At 41.7% G+C, this 19,950-nt stretch overlaps 1 protein-coding gene across 1 annotated transcript; it reads right to left on the bottom strand.

Moving 5' to 3' along the window:
* Positions 1-840: 840 nt before the first annotated feature.
* On the bottom strand, positions 841-12,901 carry foxk2b (forkhead box K2b). Its single transcript, XM_032586374.1, has 9 exons — positions 12,392-12,901; positions 5,597-5,791; positions 4,164-4,317; positions 3,482-3,628; positions 3,211-3,404; positions 2,156-2,358; positions 1,842-2,075; positions 1,241-1,438; positions 841-1,168 (listed from the first exon to the last, which is right to left on the bottom strand). The coding sequence occupies exons 1-9, from the start codon at positions 12,685-12,687 to the stop codon at positions 981-983; spliced, it is 1,809 nt and encodes a 602-aa protein (XP_032442265.1). The 5' UTR covers positions 12,688-12,901; the 3' UTR covers positions 841-980.
* Positions 12,902-19,950: the final 7,049 nt, after the last annotated feature.

The raw sequence follows: 19,950 nt of genomic DNA, 5'->3' as shown, positions 1-19,950 counted from the left end.
TACAATCAGAAACAGACTCGCCAGGTCGCCTGAACAGAGCAAAATACGTAATAAGCATATGAATGTGTGAGGGGTGGGGGGGGTCTGCCAACACCACAACATCAACACAGCCTGGAGGGAAAATGAGGGGGTGTGTGTGTGTGTGTGTGATGGAAACAGAAGAAGAAGAAGAAGAGGAGCAGGAAGAGAAATAAAAACATTTAAATCAAGTGCAGCTCTGGCCTCTCTCTGACTTCTCTGTCGTCGGGTTCATGCAGGGTCGGCGCCCGGAGCTGCACACGCAGATCTGCGCGGGCCGAGCAACGAAGCCGGATCGTAAGCAACATGTAGGGGAGGGGGGACAGAAGAGGGTTTACCAAAAACTGTTACAGCGTTTTCACCAAACAGAAAAAGTTCACGTAAAAAGTCCTCTAACTTAGTTTCTGAAATGTCTCCGCTTCCTTTAGTTTGTTACGTCTCTAGTTAAGTGTAAATACATTAAAAAACTGCTATGCTCCACATGTTGAACCACAGAATACTGAATTTCTACGTACAGCTGCGATTAACAGGGTCAGTAATGAGCGGCTAGCTGCCAGGAATTAAAGATTGGCTCCAAGTTGATCCCTTATGACTGTCTGGATTCGACCGATAAAAACGGAGAAACGAGCCGCCTGGTTGGTCACGTCGGGGTGGGGGGGTGTGGGGGGTCCTGCTGGCTGCCGGAGTCTCCGATCTGCTCTGAGGTAGATGCGACAGAAAGGCGGCGTCCAGCCCGAGCCGGAGGTCAAAGGTCGGCTCGTTGTTGCTAAGGCTTCGGTCACGGCTCACACGGAAACTTCGAGTTTCTTTGTTCCAGTTTTTAAAGCGGCGGCGGGCGTGAGGGGGGGTTCTCCGTTTGGCACCTCGGTCGTCAGCGGCGGGAGGAGAAACGAAACAAACGACGGGGCGAGAGAGAGAGAGAGATGGGCGGGGCGGAGCTCTGCGGCGCGGCATCCAGACGGCTAGTTTGGTTGCTCTCCGGCTGCTGGCGAGTCCGTCTCCACGGCGACGGCGGGCGTTTCCTCCTCGGCTTTCCCTCGCTTGGCGTCCGGCTGCTCCCCTGTCAGCTGGTCTCCGTTCTGCCGCTTGGTGGGGAGCAAGGCGGAGGCGTGGGTGGCCAGCAGGTGGAGGGGGCTGGCGGCGGCCGGGACTGCAGAGGACAGCAGAGTTAGCGGCAGCTAGCAGCTAGCGGCTAGCAGCTAGCGGCTACCTGGCGTCTCACCTGAGCTGGAGGGCGCCTGCAGGGCGGTGGTCAGGCTGTGGGTGCCGTTCTGGGTGATGGCCTTGATGGGCAGCTGGTGCTGACCCACCGGCGCCTGCTGCACGATGGTGACCGTCTGCAGCGCCGCCGACTGGGAGCTCTGGATGATGCGACTGGAGGCGCCCAAAGAACCGATGCTGGGAACCGCCTCCACTTTCACTGGACGGAGAGGAAGCAGATATTATCTATTAATCACCAATCAATAAGCCTGACGCAATAATTAATTAGTCACATGGTATGTTAAAATAAGCTTCATCCATTCTGACGATTCATATATTTTTAATTGTTGTTTACAGAGATGTATTTGATTGCTGTGCCATTTTTATGCTATTAGTTAACAATGGTCTCAAAGTGACTATTATAATTTATTGTAATTATTTCAGGGACAATTAATGACCCAGCAAAACTTGTTACCATAACAACAGGCCTAAATACACTGTTTAAACCCTGGAAGAATTCAGCCAATCAGAAATGTTTCCCCGCTAACCATCGATAAGCTCCGCCCCCCCAAAAGGACCAAAGCTCCTTCCTGAAAGGTTCTCCTCCTGCTTCCGGGCCTCACCTTTGACCTCCGTGTGCTCCCCATTCTCCTGCGGTTCGCTCTTGATGATGGCGGCCTGCTGGGCGATGACGGTGGAGCCGGCCGGGATCTGCTGCAGGACGTGGACGGTCTGGACGGCGGGCTGGGAGCTGCTGGTGCTCACTGGGGACGCCATGGTGTAAGTCACTGGCTTGATGGTCTGAGGTAACTGGCGCTGGACCGCTATGAGGACCGGCTGGCTGCTGACCGCGGAGCCTGGACCAGAGGGGGGACAGGTTAGCAACAGAGCTGCAGTCTGGAAGGGAAGAAGAAGAAGAAGAATGACGACGTGGCACCTGGTGTGTTTTGTGCAAAGCGTGCTTCCTGGATGACCGCCAGTTTGGGCTGGACGGCGGCGGTGGGAACTGGGGGGGGCGCGGAGGGCGTGTCCGGCTCCAGGGGCACCGGGGAGCCCTCCCGGGACAGACTGTCCGGGGTCTGCACCCCGCTGGAGTGAGCGGAGAGCACCCCGGAGTGATTGGGGGACGCTGGAGCGCTCCTGCAGGTCAGACAGCAAAATGAACACAATGGTTAGTATTGTAATCATGTTTGGTTAGAACTGGAATAAAGTAAAAATGAGACATAAACACAAAAGTTAAACTTTCCCTGAGAAGAGAGGAAAGAAGAAAATATCCTGCTGCAATGCGATAATCGCCCCCTGCTGGTCATTAGCCAGGTTGCAGGAAATGTGCAGCAGCTGCAGCTGATTAAAGGCCTGAGATGAAACTTTATTTGTTGCTTCTATCTTAATTCTTGTTTAAAAGTGTTTAAGGATTTAATCACTAAAACACATCACAGCTGAACTGGAGGTTCAATATGCAGGTTTTTCATTTTAGTAGGAATTAAATGGATTGTTAAATCCATTTATTATTAAATGTTATTTTTTTTAAGTATGAGTAAAACTCCAAACACGATTAAGTAGTTTCTGCAGAACTTGATGGTTTTTTTGTTTGCTGATTTGATTAATCAGCAGAAAAATCAATAGAATAATCGATTGCTAATAATTGTTAATGTTGTAATTTCTAAATGCTTCATTTTGACCCAGAAGTTTCAATCTGATCTGAGCAGCTTCATGTTTCCTTTATCTTCTCTCGGTCTGATGGAAACTGCTGCAGGACGACTTGCAACCATTTTTCATAAAGATGTCGTCTCCCACCGGAGCCGTTGGTCTCTGCAGCTCCTCCAGAGCCCCCAGGTCTGCAGGCCGATGCACTGCTGATACTTAGTAAACCGGTGACTTTTGAAGCTGCTATACTTCTATTTGAACCACTCTGAGTTGCTCTGATCCAGTAAAATAAGCTCAGGTTTGTGTGCGGTGCCGCTGTGTGAGTCGTCCATCTTTGGGGCCGACCTGGAGGAGAGGGGTCCATGTGGGGTCCGGAAGCAGGGGACCCCGCGGGGCCGTCGTTTCCTGAAGGCCTGCTCGATGAGCTTGGCCTCCGACGACGGGTCTATCCTCCAGAACGAACCTTTCCCCGGCTCTTCCTGCGACCGCGCCACTTTGATGAAGTATCGGTTCAGTGACAGGTTGTGACGGATCGAGTTCTGCAGCGAGACAAGAGGTGACAGGAGGAAGAGGAAGAGGAGGAGGAGGAGAAGCAGCGGGCTGCGGTGGGACTCACCTGCCAGCCCTTGTCGGCGGTCCTGTAGTACGGGTAGTTCTTGGTGATGTGATTGTAGATTCCGTTTAGTGTGAGCTGCTTGTCCTGCGCCAGCGTTATGGCCTGGACGATCAGCTGTGCATAGGAGTACGGCGGCTTGGAGTCGTCCTGCAGAGAGCAGCACAGGAAACGGCGCATTTACTGCAACCTCAGCTGACCAAATGCTTCACAACTAATCAGAAAACAAGAAATACAACTAAGTTTGATTAAAAACAACAAAAACTGCCAGTAAAATATCAAAGAGTACAAATAAAAACAGATTTTGCACGTTTGTTGTCTAGTTTTCAATTTTTTTTTGCTCAATTGAACAAATTTATCTGAGTTTAAGAACAGGATATGTTTGCTATATTTAGCCAAGTTTAGTAAATTATAAAAAGCTGATTTGGGTTCAGCAAAGTCGGCTGTTCAGTAAAAGTCTCGTGGTTTAAAAAATCAAATACTTTGTGTTATAATGAACAGTTTCCACTGTAAGGAAATAATGTCTGTGATAAAATTTGTATCATTCTTGGATTGCAGTCGGGGACCGCACAAAATCAGTCCCCGGGCCAGAAATGGCCCACGGGCCGCACTTTGTCCCCCCGGTATGAAATGCTGCCAGTGTGATTAGTAACTTTCTGCGCTGTGTTTTCAGGACCCTGCTGACCTTGGGGCTGTCCCCTCCGGAGGCCTCTTTGTCGTTCTCAGGCTGCGAGTTGTCGTTGATGAGCTGCAGCTCCACGGAGCTGACCATGCGGCCCCCCATCCTGTAGCCCGAGGAGCCCGCCCCCCGGGGGCTGGAGGGGCAGGAGTTAGCAGCGCTGCCAGGAACAAACACACCAGCACCATGAGTTTCATGTTGTTCAACCAAATCAGGACAAAACGACTGGATCCGGAGCTTAAAACGTAACGTTTGCTTCAAACGAGCTCATCTGGCTGCAGCGACGCAAATCGGCCTGACTGGCAACACGGCAACGACTTCAGGAGCAACGGGATGGAAACGGATGAAATGGAAACATGATTCCATCATCACAGCGCCACCAAGGTTCAGAGCAGCAAAAAACTACAATATTTCTGAAAATATTGCATTTTACTATTTATTCTCATTAAATAACTGTCTGATGCTGAGTCTCTGTGTCTGGCCAAACATGACAGAACTTTATTATTTGCTTCATAATTAGCAAAAATAACCGTAAATAACTAATTAACTGTAATTAACTAATTATGTGTAAATAAGTGTAATTAACTAATTAACTGTAAATAACTAATTATGTGTAAATAAGTATCATTAACTAATTAACTGTAATTAACTAATTATGTGTAAATAAGTGTCATTAACTAATTAACTGTAATTAACTAATTAACTGTAAATAACTAATTATGTGTAAATAAGTGTCATTAACTAATTAACTGTAATTAACTAATTAACTGTAAATAACTAATTATGTGTAAATAAGTATCATTAACTAATTAACTGTAATTAACTAATTATGTGTAAATAAGTGTAAAAGAAGGAAACACTGGGTCCCTTCAGAATAAAAGCGTCCTGTTCTGAGCTGCTTTTGAATCATCATGAATGAAACGTGGACCAACATATTTAATGTGTATTGATATTGTATTGATGATATTGATGATGTCACTCATCAGAATGTTATTGGTTTCTAAACTTTTGGCTGTATGGTGTTTTTTACTGCTTTGTATTTTTGTGTTTTATGATGTTTAGCATTTCAAACGCCTTGCTGCTGAAATGTTTTACACAAATAAACTTGACTGATTGATAAACTTGTTCTAATGGCTAAAATTGCTTGTATTTTTTTTAAAATACCAATATTCTTTATCCAGTTAGAAACTGTTATATTTGACTCGAATTTCAGTGGATTTTTTGAAAATAATTTCAGCAAATTTTACTCAAAAAAATACAAGCTTGTTTTGGCACTACCAGAGCTCCATATAGAGTCTTTTTGATGGATCCATGGATACCGAATGTTTATGTTCACCAGAGCGGCGGTTCTGGAGGAGCTGCGTTTTAACAAGCTGCTGGTTTCCTCCGACCTTTAACCTTTGACGGATGGTTTTGCAGGTGGATCTTTTTGCGGGTACCTGATGGTGCCGGTGGGAGACGGCAGCGGGCTCATCAGGTGAGCGATGTTGTCTGGAATGTTGATGGTAAGTGGGGAGATCTGAGGCTGTACTGGTTTCACTGGGGACTCTGGCGCCTCTCGCTTGGCCTTCTTCCCGCTGGACAGCGCCGTGAAGTTGATCTTAATGTTGGTGCTGGGAAACCTGAACGTGCACCTGCAGAAAAATCAGAAAACGACGTAGAAAACAGAGAAATTCAGCCTGAAGGCGCCTCATCGACACGAAAAAGAAAAATCTGGACTGTAAAGTGTTTTAAATGGCTGACAAACTAAAAATAAAACAAAAAAACTGGATTCAGTTTGAGAATTTAAAGAAAATGTTGCCTCTACCCAGCAGGGAGCAAAAGGATCCTGATCAAAAATATAGAGATTTTTAAATACATCTAAACTTTTTCATGCTGTTAAAACAAAAACAGAGTAAAATAATAATAAATAAAACGAACCAGGACAGAACCGGGGACAAGCTTTTCATTTTACCCCGACCTGAAGCTCTTCTTTACTTTATGTTTGTTACCTTTAATGCTCAATTAAAAGTTTCCTACAAGTCACAGTAGTTAGAATCAGCTGGTCAGGCCACTGATGGAAACCAGAACTTTGACTAGGCCAGTAAAACATCAGGGATTGCCAAAGAATCCCAGGACTAAAATTAGCTTCTCGTTTTAGTCCTACGACTAAAATTAGTCCAGAAACTAATTAGGAAAATTCTAAAATTAATTATGTTTTAAGAAAATTCTTAGGATTCCTGGAATTCTGCGATTTTTCTCAGAATTGTAATTTATGCTTTCGCAAAAGAGGAATTTTCTAAATAAACAAAAAAACATGTAGGATCTGTTGCCATGGGGACGCAGCGCGCAATAAATAAATACATAAAAATTCAGCTGCTGCCACAGCCGCCTTCCTCCCTTTTCTCTCTTGCTGCCCTGGGTAACTGCCCATGTTGCCACCAATAAAACTATTACAGCTGCAAACCGTCTAATTTACTCATAGCTCATATTTTAGGACATTTCTTCCTTCCCGAATGCAGAATATCTATTGTTCAACATGTTTACATGTTTTAGCTCCTTTTATAACAAAAGGAGCTAAAGCATACTTTCAGTTTCCTGCACCAGGTTCTCACAGAGCTAGCATTGGCTGGCGTTAGCATTGGCTAGCGTTAGCATTGGCTAGCCTTAGCATTGGCTAGCCTTAGCTACCTTCGTCTGAACCGGCTGTGCTGCGTCTCACAGGATCCTGAAGCGCCTCAGGAGGAGCCGAGGCGGTAAAAATAACATCAGACTCATCCAGAGACTGTCAGAACTCTATGAAATCTAAATATACATCAATAACCTGACAGCTTCCTCATGTCACCGCATAAAACATCCTGGAAATACTCAGCTTCACATGGCGGCACAACACGGAAGGAAAAACAGAAACGGATGGATGTTTAAACTTAAAACCGTTTTAAAGTCAGACGGATCATGGTGGTGAACTTTACATTTATTTGACCGTTTTTAGAGTTTCTGACGTAAAAACAGGTCAAACTGTCCAGTTTGTCTCTTAAGGTTAGTGCAACGATAAATCCGCCCGGTGAGCATTTATTACATATGAAATCATATTTTTTTAAAACTGTAGGGCTGCAACTAACGACTATTTTAGTAATCAATTAATTTAATAAAAACTCTGACATGCTGCTAATTTTTTATTTAATCACTTAAAAGTTTAATAAAAGATGCAAATAAGCAAAAAATTCTATTGGTTTTTTGAATAAGAAAAAAACATTTTTTTAAATTCTAAAATGCAAAAAAACATTTTAATAAACGCTTGATGCTTCTGCAGCTAAATAAAAACCATCTACTAATCTGTTAATTATTATTTTATTAATAATTGGACAGCAAAAGGTACTTAATATGAGATATTTGTTACAGAATTTGAATCAGGTAAAGGTAAAACTGACACTTGATGAGTTATGGGGAAAACATATTTACAGAAAAATAGTTTTTTTTAAATCTAAAATGCTAAATGTTGGTATTTTCATAGTTTTGGCTTTATTACTGTTCTGTATATGTTGCTCTTTCAGCAAAATGGCCTTTTTGAATCTTTATGCTCCAGTTAATGATGAATTGATAACTAAAAATCGATTAATGATTTCAGCCCTAAAACTTTACTGCTGCACTGACTGCAGTTTTATGGCCAATCACAGGTCTCTAAAAAAACACACCTGCTGATGCCGATTTATTTTGTCGGAAAAGTCACCAAATACAGCGACAACGTCTCTGATTTTCAGATAAAATCGGTTTCTCCTGCGAGTATCGGTCGATCATCAGTGGAAAAACAGAAAGGAATATTTTTAACAGGAATTATGGAACCGGGATTTATCTTTGATAAGAAATGTTTTCAATAAAACATGATTTAAACTGCTGCTGTCCTGTTGAAATCACAAAAAGTAACTTTACACTGTAAAAACACAAAATCTTACTAAGTAGTTTTGGTCTAGTTTCTAGTGCAAACATCTTAGTACATTCGAAATAAGACAAAACTAACTTACAAATAACTTTTCAGCAAGAAGTATGAGCTTTTTTAAGAGAATAATTCATTAATACTGATTAAAAAGTTTTAGTTCCACTGGAAGATTATTTCACTAAATAAGATATTTTCCCCATATTTTTAGTGAAATAATCTGCCAGTGGAACTAAACCTTTTTATCAATATTAAGGAATTATTTAGTTAAAACAAGCTCCTGTATCTTGCTGAGAAGTTAGTTTTCTCTTATTTCAGATATTTGCTCTGGAAACTGGAACAAAACCAAGAGAAAAAACCTGTTTATTTCAATAAAACAGAAGCTTTAATGCTTAGAAAACTCTGGATGTGGAGCAGAATCAAAGCAGAGGTCAGGGTGTGATTCAGCCCCCCACCCTGTGTGCCGTCACAGATCCCTCTTTATTACCCCATTTCTCTCCCACAGCAACAATGAGGCACAAACTGGAAAAAGGAGAAAGAAAACACAGTTGCTACGCTGCTAAGCCGCGAGGACGGCAACAAACAAAGCTTGTTCAACTGAAAGCTTTCACTTGAATTTCACCCCCACCCGGCGCAGAGCAGAATGTAAACAAAGAGGACAGGCAGGGAGGAAGAGCCGCGGCTCGGGCCGCGAGGCAGCAGGGAGCGGGAAAGGGCCGTTCCTCCCTGCTGGATCCACTGACATCACCGCAGAGGAATCCCAGCAACACCAGCGGCCGCGGCTCCCTCACGCTGCCAATCTGCTTCCTCAACACAAACCACTCACAGCTCCTCAGAGATAAACTCATCTAAAGTCACTTATTTTACCTCCAACTCGAGGACCTGGGTGTGTGTGTGTGTGTGTGTGTGGGTGTGTGTGGGGGTGTGTGTGTGTGTGTTAGAGAAGCAGAAAACTGTAAACTCCTTCAAGGCTTCAGGAAAACATTCACCCGGGACGGAAACTGCATCAAGTCAAAACAAGTCGCTGTTTTCTCAGTGCAAGAAAATGGATTCATGTTGGGAGATTGCGCAATGAGAGAGAGAGCGGTGTGCAAAGTCTGAGCAGCGCTGGCAGGAGCTGCCAGGTTGTTTACACTGCAGGCGCTGCTGTGAAAAGCTGCAACCAGATTCCAACAAATCTGTCTCAACAAAATGTAAACAACGCCGGCGGCGTGAGGGACGCGGCAAACGCTGAAAATACTCAGATGAACAAATAAAAATCGACTCGTTTGCAACCAAAACAAAGCGACAGAAACATGTTGGGCTGCGATGGAGCTTCTGCTGCACAGAGCTACTGCAAACAGAAAGAGACATAGAAACACCTTAAAACTTCACATCTATTAAAAAATACTTATTCCAAAGGGAAACTGGTGCAACTCACAGCCTTAAAGTATCTTCAGAGAGAAGAACCTCAGGTAGCAGTCAGTCTTGCAAAGGACCTAAAGAGGCCTCTGACTGAAGACTGCTGCTGTGTGACCTGCTGACAGGTCACACAGCAGCAGAGAGGTCAAGCAGCAGAGACGACATTCCACAGAAACATCCAGGAGGAAACCATCAGTTGTTAGCTAGCTCTGCTAATCCGCCTCCTTTGCTTTTGCCACTAATCTTTAAACCCCCGTCTGGGAATATGGAGAACAATAAGAGCAAAAACACCTCAAAAATCACAGAGAGGAATTGTCCCAGCATACAAAACCTCAACTAAAAAATTATTATGAACAAAAAAAAAAAAAATAGTAATAAAAAAAGTCAGAGCGACTCCAACATGTTGTTGCCATGACTGCAATTCTACAAACAACTTAAAAATGTTTTATTTCATTCAATTTGTCATTTTAGCTACATTAAAATGGTTGATAATATTTTCAGGCCTTAATGTGAAATGTTTTTCACCTATCATATCAGATGCATGTTTTTACATTTTCCTTTAGTTTACTTAGATTTTTAATCTGGATTCACAACCATTTCTGTCCTTCAAGATTCCAGATTTTTCCGTTTTTAATCATTTGGGATAATTGGATAAAGTTCCCAGGACAGAAAGAGAGAGAGAGAGAGAGAGAGAGAATGTGTGTGTGGAGGTGATTAAATAAAATAAAATCTGAAAGAGCAACCCATAGGGATAATGTGACTGAGATGTTGGTCATAAAACAAATAAATAGTTTGCATTTAGTTTGGATTAAAAACCAAAACTAAAAGAAAAACCATGAAATTATGTAACTTTCTATAACTGTGATTTTTTAAAGATTTTTTTTTTTTACATCTTCTTCTACTGGCAGGAATGAGTTCAACAGCAAGTCAGAAATAAACAAACTGACCACGCACCGCTAGCCGGACATTTTGTTCCTGATCTGACAGCTTAAGATCTTTAGTTTTTATTCTAAGAAAATGTGGTTTTATGACACCAATAATGCTGCACGATGTATTGCGAATATATCGTACAATTTTCATACTGCAGAAGACAGTTTGGAGCGATAATGGCAAGCTAACGTAACACAAGTGTTACAAACTTGCATTTTTAATAATTAGCCAGTTTCTCACACTGAACATTAACGACTTAAACCAAAATACTCAGGAGAAAATGGGCATAAATCACAACTGATAAACTTAAAAATTTACGAACATTATCGCCATCAGCTTTTCTAACATTTGATAAATAACATCTACCACCAGGGGGCGCTGACTTATTCTGGTTTAATCAGTTACAAGCTTGGAACCATAATTATGGAAAATGGTTTGATATGAAATCTGCACAAAATTAAAAAAAGCTTATTAACATTTTAACAAGTCATAATAGGTGAAAATACTAAACTATTAGGGGATTGATGAACGAAAACAGAGTCACTTCAGCCTGAACACATGCAGAATGTTTATGTTGGGAACCAAGAATGTAACGCCACGTTCTGTAGGGAAACTTTAAAAAGTGACACCAGAACCAAGTAAAGAAACTTCCAGCTGTTTGGGAGGATGAAGGTTCATCATGCAGAGAAAGAGAGGCGAGTCCAAAACGTTCAGAACAGGTCCGAGTCCAAACGCAGCTGCCAGAGCAGAAACTCTGGATTATCACATCTCAGGGTTTAATCATGTTTTATTCTCAAACATGATTCTGTTTAATATCTATATATATACATATATATACATATATCTATGCTGCCTGTTTTCAAGCAGTTGTAATGTTTAATCCATTCATCCCATTTCCAAAACAAACCTCCTGTCAGTTCTGAACTTTACAGTTTGTGTTTCAGAATAAAATGAAACCAAATAAATTTCAGAAACTGAAAAATATTTGTTTACTTAAAAACCAAGAAAAACCTTAAAAACCCACATTTGAATTTGTATTAATTGAGCCGTAGTGAACTGTAACTTTAAAGCAGGATTTTTTAACTGTTGCTCTCAGACTAACAGTCAACATTTGTACAAGATATTTCCTCATTCTATATTATGGTGAAACTTTATTGCAAAAGCTGAGCAGCTTTCTGTTTTGTTGTTGTTTTGTCGCCATATTAGATATCTAGTAAATACAACTTACACATTTATTATTTTTCTTCTCAGTTTTAACTAGAAACATTTATGAGGATAATATGAGATTCAGTCGACTGGAAAAGTGACAGGAACCCGTTTCCTGAGATCTCAGACTGTTCAGATGCTACCTCATGTTTTACCGGTAAAGTCGCTCCTGAAGCGCAAAGTGGAGTTTAAACGCAACCGTGATGCGTTCAGGTGTGTTTACTACGCGGAGAAAGGAGCTCTGGGATCTGATTTAGTGGACTGGAGGTCACGGCTTGTGCAAATTGTGCAGCGCAGGGCGGAGACCGGCTGGTTTGTTTACGTTCAGGGGTCGAGAAGAGCTTCATTCACAATTAATACACACAACCCACAGTGGGAAAACACCGCAGAGTGGCGATTTTACTGCATCATGGCAGCACATTTCTGAATGGAAATGTGCAAAATAGCACCATTTTCAATAAGAGGCGCATAAACATCAACTAGCTCCAATATAAGCGCAGAGGGGGCAGAGAAAGGCTGAGCTGACCCACGGGTGGACTGTGGAATGTGCGTGGAATGACGGCAGTAGGCTCGTGAAAACGTTGCTAACAGGAATGTCAACAAAGAGAAGGGCTTTAGGAAACAGGATGCGGACTTCTTGCTAACATGCTAAACACGTGGTGCTCTCGACCCTTGTTCGCAAATGTAAACCTAGTGTTGTTAAATGTTAACTTCAGCTGTCCGGATGCTCCGGCTACTGCCCCCGTTGCCCCCTATGGGTGGCGGTGCTGGAGGGTGAACTTACATTCGTGGTAGCTGCAGAGGAGGGGCGCCCCGTCTTAGGAACACTCCGTCCACAAACACCCCGTTTTTACCCAGACACCTCAGGTAGAAGTCCCCGCTGCCGGTGCCGTCGTCGCTGGCCGTGAATATCTCCAGATGCCGCCGCGAGATGAAGCTCGAGTGGCCCATGCTCACGTCCACGGAGCCCTGAGAGGAGTTCCGGCCGATGGTCACCGAGCGCTTCTTCATCATGTATTCGAATTCACGGCCCTCTAGCCGGGCAATCGGCCCAGACGATCCGCTAACTTGAACAGCCATGTTCGGGGTTGGAGCCTCGAAACGCCTCAAAATAAAAATGTTGGGGGCAACTAAACACCACTGCACGCACGCCCGACTGTGGCCCTTCAAAGGCGTTCAAACGGAGCGCATCTACAAGAGGGGCATCAAACTGAAAACAGGAATCCAGAGGGAAACATGCGAGGCCAGGGACAGCGGCTCCGACCCACCGCCGAGAGAAAGGGGAGCGGAGGCAGCCAACCAAAACAGGCCAGAGGCGGGTAGGCTGTAACTGCCACCGACGTCCGCCAATCACAATGCAGGAAGGTGATAAAACTCAGTAGCTTCAGCCAATCACATGCGAGTATTTTTCAGAGGACATATTCAAGGTCGGTTGGTGTGTAGCTGTTGTACGTGCATATGCTGTTAGGAACATAGACGTAAACGAGTAGACGTCGCATCTTCTTCCTTGCCAGAAGGAACAATTCGTCAGCGCGTCCGCCATATTGCTAGTGGCAGGCCTCTCTGACACCGATAAAGGTAAGTTTGGAAATATGATTTTATGATTAAATGAATAAGTTTACGATAAACTAAGTTTTATTAATATATAATACATGCCCGTAGTAGTACTAATATTAGTGACTATTGAAACAAATGTAAATAATATCTTCATAATGTTCTGAAAATTCACCCAAACATACTTTAATGCACACCTGAAGATATACTGAACCATCTCTTTTGTCATTTATAACAATATTCAGTTCAATTCAATTAAATTCAGTAACATTTTATTTGTCCACAAAATGCAATATAATGGCAGAGTGGAACAGGGAGAAAACAAAATCATTAAAAACAGACAAGGATCATCATGTTAAAAAAGTAACTTAAATTAAAAGATACAACTAGAATAAATAAATAAATAAATAAATAAATGTATTCACACCCACACCTCGTATATAAACATACATGAGAATATAAACGACATACTTGCATATATGGAACCTTATAAGGAACAATACGATGTGCTTTGTGTTTTTTAAGGCTCGATGTGAAACCCTTTAACGTTGTTTTTTAGTTATTGAAGATGAGTACTGGCAATTTACAGTTTTAATAAAAATAAATAATTTTTAATTAACTATTATTTAACAGATTGCTGTTAAACTCTTTAAGACGTTATGCTACTACTACCAAAATGTATTATTATTATTATTATTATTATTATTATTATTATTATTGGGTGGTCGACCCTGCGTTTCACCCAGCGTCTATGTTCATAGGTCTATGTTTCGGGCTGAGGTAAGAGGCGGAGCCTGTCGCAGCAGGACGGGAGTGGATCGATAGGTTAACACATGCTATCATGCTCCAAAATCACCACATTTACAGATAACCGATCATCCGCGGCAGCTCCTTGACACCAGCCCGGGATTCTCGCTGTTACCTGGGAATAAACTGGGTGTAGTTGTGGGAGTGTGGATGTGAAGGAGTCCGCTCTGCTGTGGCTTTTACACCGCAGCGCTGCAAAGCCACGGTGGTATTCCACCAGAGTCCATGTCTGGTTTTACTCTGAGGTCTTTGCAGCGTCTTGTTGCTGCATGTGTACTATAACATTATTGTAAACAGCAACACATAGTTTTCCTGCACGTGTTAAATCTGCTCTGCCGTCTGTTATGTCACAATTCAGCCGCACGGTTTGTTAACAAGAACCAGATAAATGTCACTTTGCACACCGGTTGTAAAGTCAGGTTGCCCACCTTTACACGTTTACCTGTGCAGGTAGAGGCGGAGAGGTGACTTGTACGTCACAGGGCAGGAAAGACACACAAACACTTCCTAAGGGCAACAGAGAGAAACTAAGGAGTCTGACATGTCTGGACTGCGGGAGGCCGGAGCAGCAGACAGAACCAACACAGAGAGAACATTCAGTTTAATTCAATTAAAATACTTTATTGATCCCTGAAGGAAAGTAGTTGTTGAAACTGTAGCAGTCAGTCTGCTCTTTAAATCTCGGTACGAGTCGAGGACATGATCATCCTGACCCTGGAATTTAAACTCCTCTGGGAGTTAAGGTCAAAGATCAGGTAGTTCTGTCACAATAAATAATAGATCAATTAACCGCATGATAAATAAAAACGAGCTCAATAATTTCCATTTGCATGATTTACTGTTTTATCATCCAGTTTTTGGTAGAAAGAGAGAAAAGAGAAAAAGTCTTCAGTTTGGTGTTTTGGTCTCAAACAGACTTCATAATTCATTTTATTTGTTGTTTCTGTTGTTTTGTTTCTTTATTTTGGATATTTAAAATATCTTCCTGTGTTAAATGTTCAATAGAAATGTAAAATTTGTTGATATTTGAGAATGTGTTTTTGCATTATTGTGTCATTACCGTTATATTACTAGAAAATAATCTCAAAATAACAATTTTATCGTTTATCGCTACAGTGATTTATGGTCCAGCTACATTTGTTATTGCAACAGGCCTGAGTTCAGGTATTATTTGAGCTTTTCAGATGCTAATCAGCTGCCATCAGTTGTAAAAGCACGATGTTGTTGCCATGGTTACGTATCATAGCAACTGTCCGAAAGTTTAAAAAAAAAAAGCAAAAAAGAGCAGAAACCCTTTGAGCTGCACAGCATCCAAAACCAGAGGAAGCATGAACAGAACAAATGTGAAGTAACGTAGCAGAGCGTTTTATTCTAGAACATGAAGCTCTATGCAGACCAGGCTGGGATTCGAACCGGGAACCTTCCTGCTGCAGGGCTGCTGCTCCAACATGAAGCTCAGTGGTTTATTTAACTGTGGTGAGGATTCCTTCATGCATAGAGCAAAGTTATGATCCTGCACATAAAGCTGGTTCAGCCTCTGCTCAGGCTCTGAAGCACAGGAGTCAAACTCCAGGCCTCCAGTCGCTGTCCTGCAGGTTTTAGATGAGCCACAGGTACAAAACACTGGAATGAAACGGCTTCATTACCTCCTCCTGGTGTGGATCAGATCTCCAGAACCTTAATGACCTAATTAATCTGTTCAGGTGGTGCAGCAGAGGCACATCTAAAAGCTGCAGAGCTGTGGCCCTGCAGTTTGACCCCTGATCTAAAGGGTCAACACAGCATAAAACATCAGAATAAATAGCAAATGAGCTGCACAAAATATCACATCAAACTATAACTGTTTTATCAATATCATCATATGCAATACGACAGTCTCAAACAACCACTTTATCTTTCTGATGTCAAGCATTTCTTCTCTGCATGCAGATGAACTTTAACTGCCCCTAAAAGCCCCACCAGAGGCAAATCTTTAATGACCGACACGCTGTGATGGAAAAGAAGAAAGAGATTATGGGAGAGTGATTTAAAATGCTCAACACTTATTAAAATAAATGTACAGAAACGTTCAGCGCTAGAAGGAAGCTGTGGGTTTTTGCTGGTTTGCATTTAGTTTGTGTTCCTCTGTACGGAACGGATCAGTGTGAATGCCTTGGTAAGCTGCAGCGTGCGGGGCGGAGCCTGGACCGGAGTCCAGTCGGTCAGAGGACAACACCAAGGCTGTACCGTCTGGTTATTCTATCATATTTTCCTCTGAGCAGTCAATGATCTGTTAAAGTTTATCTTTATGCAGACAGACGGTTTTCCTTTTCTGTCCTTCAAATGTCCCGTCTTCATGAGCTGAGATTTAAACATGACTTATTAGTTTGAGAGCTCCATGGCCTATACAAAACAAGTTCATTACATTTATAGATAATGAGATTTTAGTCTGCTTAGTTCTACTTATTTTTAGTTGTTTCAGGGCGTTTTGTCACTTTAAATCCAAATTAGCTGCTGCTGGCCACGCCCCCAACTCAACGTTTACACTCACACATTAAAATGGCTGCAAACAGATGCACAATTATACAACAATACATCTTTGAAAAGTATAAGTGGAGCCTCCCGCACGACCAACAAGAATGCAGCGAGTGGTTTCTGGATGGTAAGTTAACAACAGAACACTTGTGTTTTCCAGCAGCCATTGTACAGCGAATACAGAGGAAAATCAGCTGACCAAATGAGCTGGAGCTCAGCTTGGGTTGCTAGTCAAAAAGTCGGCCTTCTATCACCTGAAGAACATTTCCAGGATTAAAGGACTAATGTCTCAGCCAGATCTAGAGAAACTCATCCATGCGTTCATCTTCAGTCGTATTGATTATTGCAACAGCGTCTTCACAGGTCTGTCCAACAAATCAATTAAACAGCTGCAGCTGATCCAGAATGCTGCTGCTCGCGTTCTGACTAAAACCAGGAAGATAGAGCACATAACACCAGTTTTAAAGTCCCTCCACTGGCTCCCTGTAGCTCAAAGAATAGACTTTAAAATACTGTTGTTAGTTTATAAATCACTGAACGGCTTAGCACCACAATACATTAAAGATCTGCTGTTGTTGTATCAACCTTCCAGACCTCTCAGGTCTTCCGGTTCTGGTCTGCTCTGCATCCCCAGAACCAGAACCAAACGAGGAGAAGCAGCTTTCAGCATCTATGCACCACGAATTTGGAACAAACTTCCAGAAAACTGTAAAACAGCTGAAACACTGACTTCTTTTAAATCTCAACTGAAAACCCACCTGTTTAGGATTGTATTTGAAATGTAATCAATTACAAATTTATTGATGTAACTTGACTTAATGATTGATTCTATGTTGCATTGTGATTCTGTGTTTGTTATGATGTAAAGCACTTTGAAATGCCTTGCTGCTGAAATGTGCTATACAAATAAAATTTGATTGATTGATTGATAGGCAACAGGACTGGGCTTTGCTATGGTTGCTAGGTAACAGCACGGTACTTCTTAAATGTGACTTTACAATCGTGAGGCTTTTGAAGCGGCTTGTTTTCCAGACACCAAAAACATGAACTTACTGACTAAAAACAGCTGGGTGGATTTTTTTTTAAAAGCTTGGATTGTTTTTAGAAATCATAATTTTGTGTAATAATAATAATAATAATAGATCCTCTATAAGAACCGGACACAACAGGATGCAACGCATGCAGCCAAATAAAAACAGAAACATTGACAGAAATAAAATCATGTTGAAAAACTCGACTCTTTGAAAGAAAAACAGTCAGAATTTTTTTATGTTGTTTTTTATTTTGCTCAACATTTTTTATGTGCTCTTATTTTTCCTATAAGAGCACATATAGGTGCTCTGGCCACAGATCTGTGATGGTCACAGATCTGGTCCATCACAATGTTTCACAGTTTGTTAATTTTTACATGAACGTTTGCAGGAACCAGGCATGAAGGGAGAAACGTGGAGATGATTCACTGATGGGTGAAACGTCTCTGGTTCTGCTCTGATCTGGAAAATCTGATGTGGAAAAGTTAGTGGAGCAGCAGATACAGTAAATCCTGACTCACACACACACACACACACACACACCTTCACCCTGCTGCACTATAACATGTTAAGCCAGATGGGCCAAAATCAGCTGGTCAAATGTGTAACAAGTTCAAAATAAAAAAAATGGGATTTTAAAAATAAAAACCACCAAAATGTGATTTTTTCCTAAGAATAAATTAAAAAAAGGATTTTCTAAAACTCATAGTAAAAAGTCATCCAATTTTTTTCAAAATTAAAAACGACCAAAATGTTATTTTTTTAAACACCCAAATGCTGAAGGAGTTTTGTCTTCCCTGAAAATTACATTTTCTAAGTAAGAAAACAAACAAAATGTGTTAAAAACCATTAAAATGATTAAAAAAAACAATATTAGATTAAAAAATATATTTTTCTAAATTACACAGAGAAAAGTGTCTTTATATAAAATCCCTACAAAATATGATTTTTAAAATCTCCTCAACAATAAACTGACAGGAAATGTTTTCATAAAATGTTTTCCTTTAGGGTTAATTATTTTTCCTGTTTATTTTCAGCAACAGCAGCAGGATTTGGGTCATTTTTTAATAAATCAACTAAATGTAGATTTTGGGAGCATCCAGCTCTGATTTCTGATGTAAGTCTCTGGATATTTGTGGTCATATGCAGCATGATTTGTAATCATTTGGACCTTAATCAGGCCCGGTTGGTTCTGACTGAGGACCAGTCTGCAGATTTAAAGTGATTACAGAAATGAACCACTAGAGGGAGACATTTATCTTCTTTAAGGTTTAACATGTTTTCATATTTTGAAGCTTTTATGCTGAACCAGAAAGGTTGTAACAGAAGAAACGTGTTTATGAGTTTAACATGAAACATATAATTAGGATCTCAGTGTATTTAGTACTTTGCAGGTTGTCTGATCTGGTAAATGTCTTCATTGGTTTAAACTCACTCATTTATTGCTAATTTAAGTTCTGTTGTAATTAGCAGAGTCATTTCTTGTTCTTCATGTTCTTGACTCTGCCTCAGCCGATGCCAGTCCAGGAAGAACAACCGCCTCTAATTGCTCTCACCCCTCCTGTCGCTCCTCTGGGATTCGCTGAGCATCTCTTCATCATTTTCACCAGCAGGGAGGAAATCTGAGCCTGGCTCTTCTCACAGAAGCCTCTTGCCATCTGAATCTCTCTTGAGAGAATCTATTGTGCACAAACGTGTCCAGTTGTGATTAAGGTTTGTAAGGACGCGTTGGATCAATGGGATGTGAGAGGGAGCGGGTCGAGGCCCGTCTCTCCTCGTCTTCACTTCCTCTCCAGCAGCAGGAGCCGAATGGACGCATTAATAACACTTCCCCATCTCTGAGAGAGATAATGGGGCCTTGAGTGCTGATTAAGGCTGGAGGATCTGGGCGTGGATGAGGAGTTTTAGTTTCAGCGTCCCTGTTGACTTTCATGGAGCTGTAGTGGTGCTTAAGGCGAAGCTTTCTGGCTTCTCCTCGTTCTCAGCTCCTCTAAACACCATTAGCGTCCAGATGCAGTCAGCGCTGAACGCCATTTTAATTTGAGGGCCTTGATGACGCATCTGAGCTGCTTTTCTTCCAGGGCGAAGGATTAAATAACCTCCAACTGCAGGGATTTTATAAACACGATCTGCAGGAGTTTTTGTTCTGATGCACACAGGCAGAATCACGGCTCCTAAATCAGGAAGCATCGGGACACGGCTCAGCTGGTTACTTCAAAAACTAATTATCCACAAAAACAATAAAGAGTAAAATATGAATGAGGTCACTGCTGCATCACCGCACCTCATTAGCTATTAAATATGCAAATTTACCAGAACACTGCAAAAACACAAAATCATAAGAAGTATTTTTGTCTAGTTTTTAGTTCAAATATTTTATCACACTTAAAATTAAAATTCACTAACAAGAAACATTTCAGCAAGAAACAGGAGCTTG

This window comes from Xiphophorus hellerii, chromosome 16 (assembly GCF_003331165.1).
Source record: "Xiphophorus hellerii strain 12219 chromosome 16, Xiphophorus_hellerii-4.1, whole genome shotgun sequence".
NCBI lineage: Eukaryota > Metazoa > Chordata > Actinopteri > Cyprinodontiformes > Poeciliidae > Xiphophorus > Xiphophorus hellerii.
The sequence above is the reverse complement of the archived record's forward strand: the minus strand, read 5'-3'. Positions and strand labels throughout refer to the sequence as shown.

Bases quoted from the DNA above. Each gene is read 5' to 3' on its own strand.
- foxk2b (XM_032586374.1), bottom strand. From the start codon at position 12,687: ATGGCTGTTCAAGTTAGCGGATCGTCTGGGCCGATTGCCCGGCTAGAG. The intron at 3,629-4,163 runs GTCAGCAGGGTC...TGCTCTCTGCAG, and splicing joins CCGGAGGGGACAGCCCCAAG to GACGACTCCAAGCCGCCGTA. The intron at 3,405-3,481 runs GTGAGTCCCACC...GTCTCGCTGCAG, and splicing joins CCGCCGACAAGGGCTGGCAG to AACTCGATCCGTCACAACCT.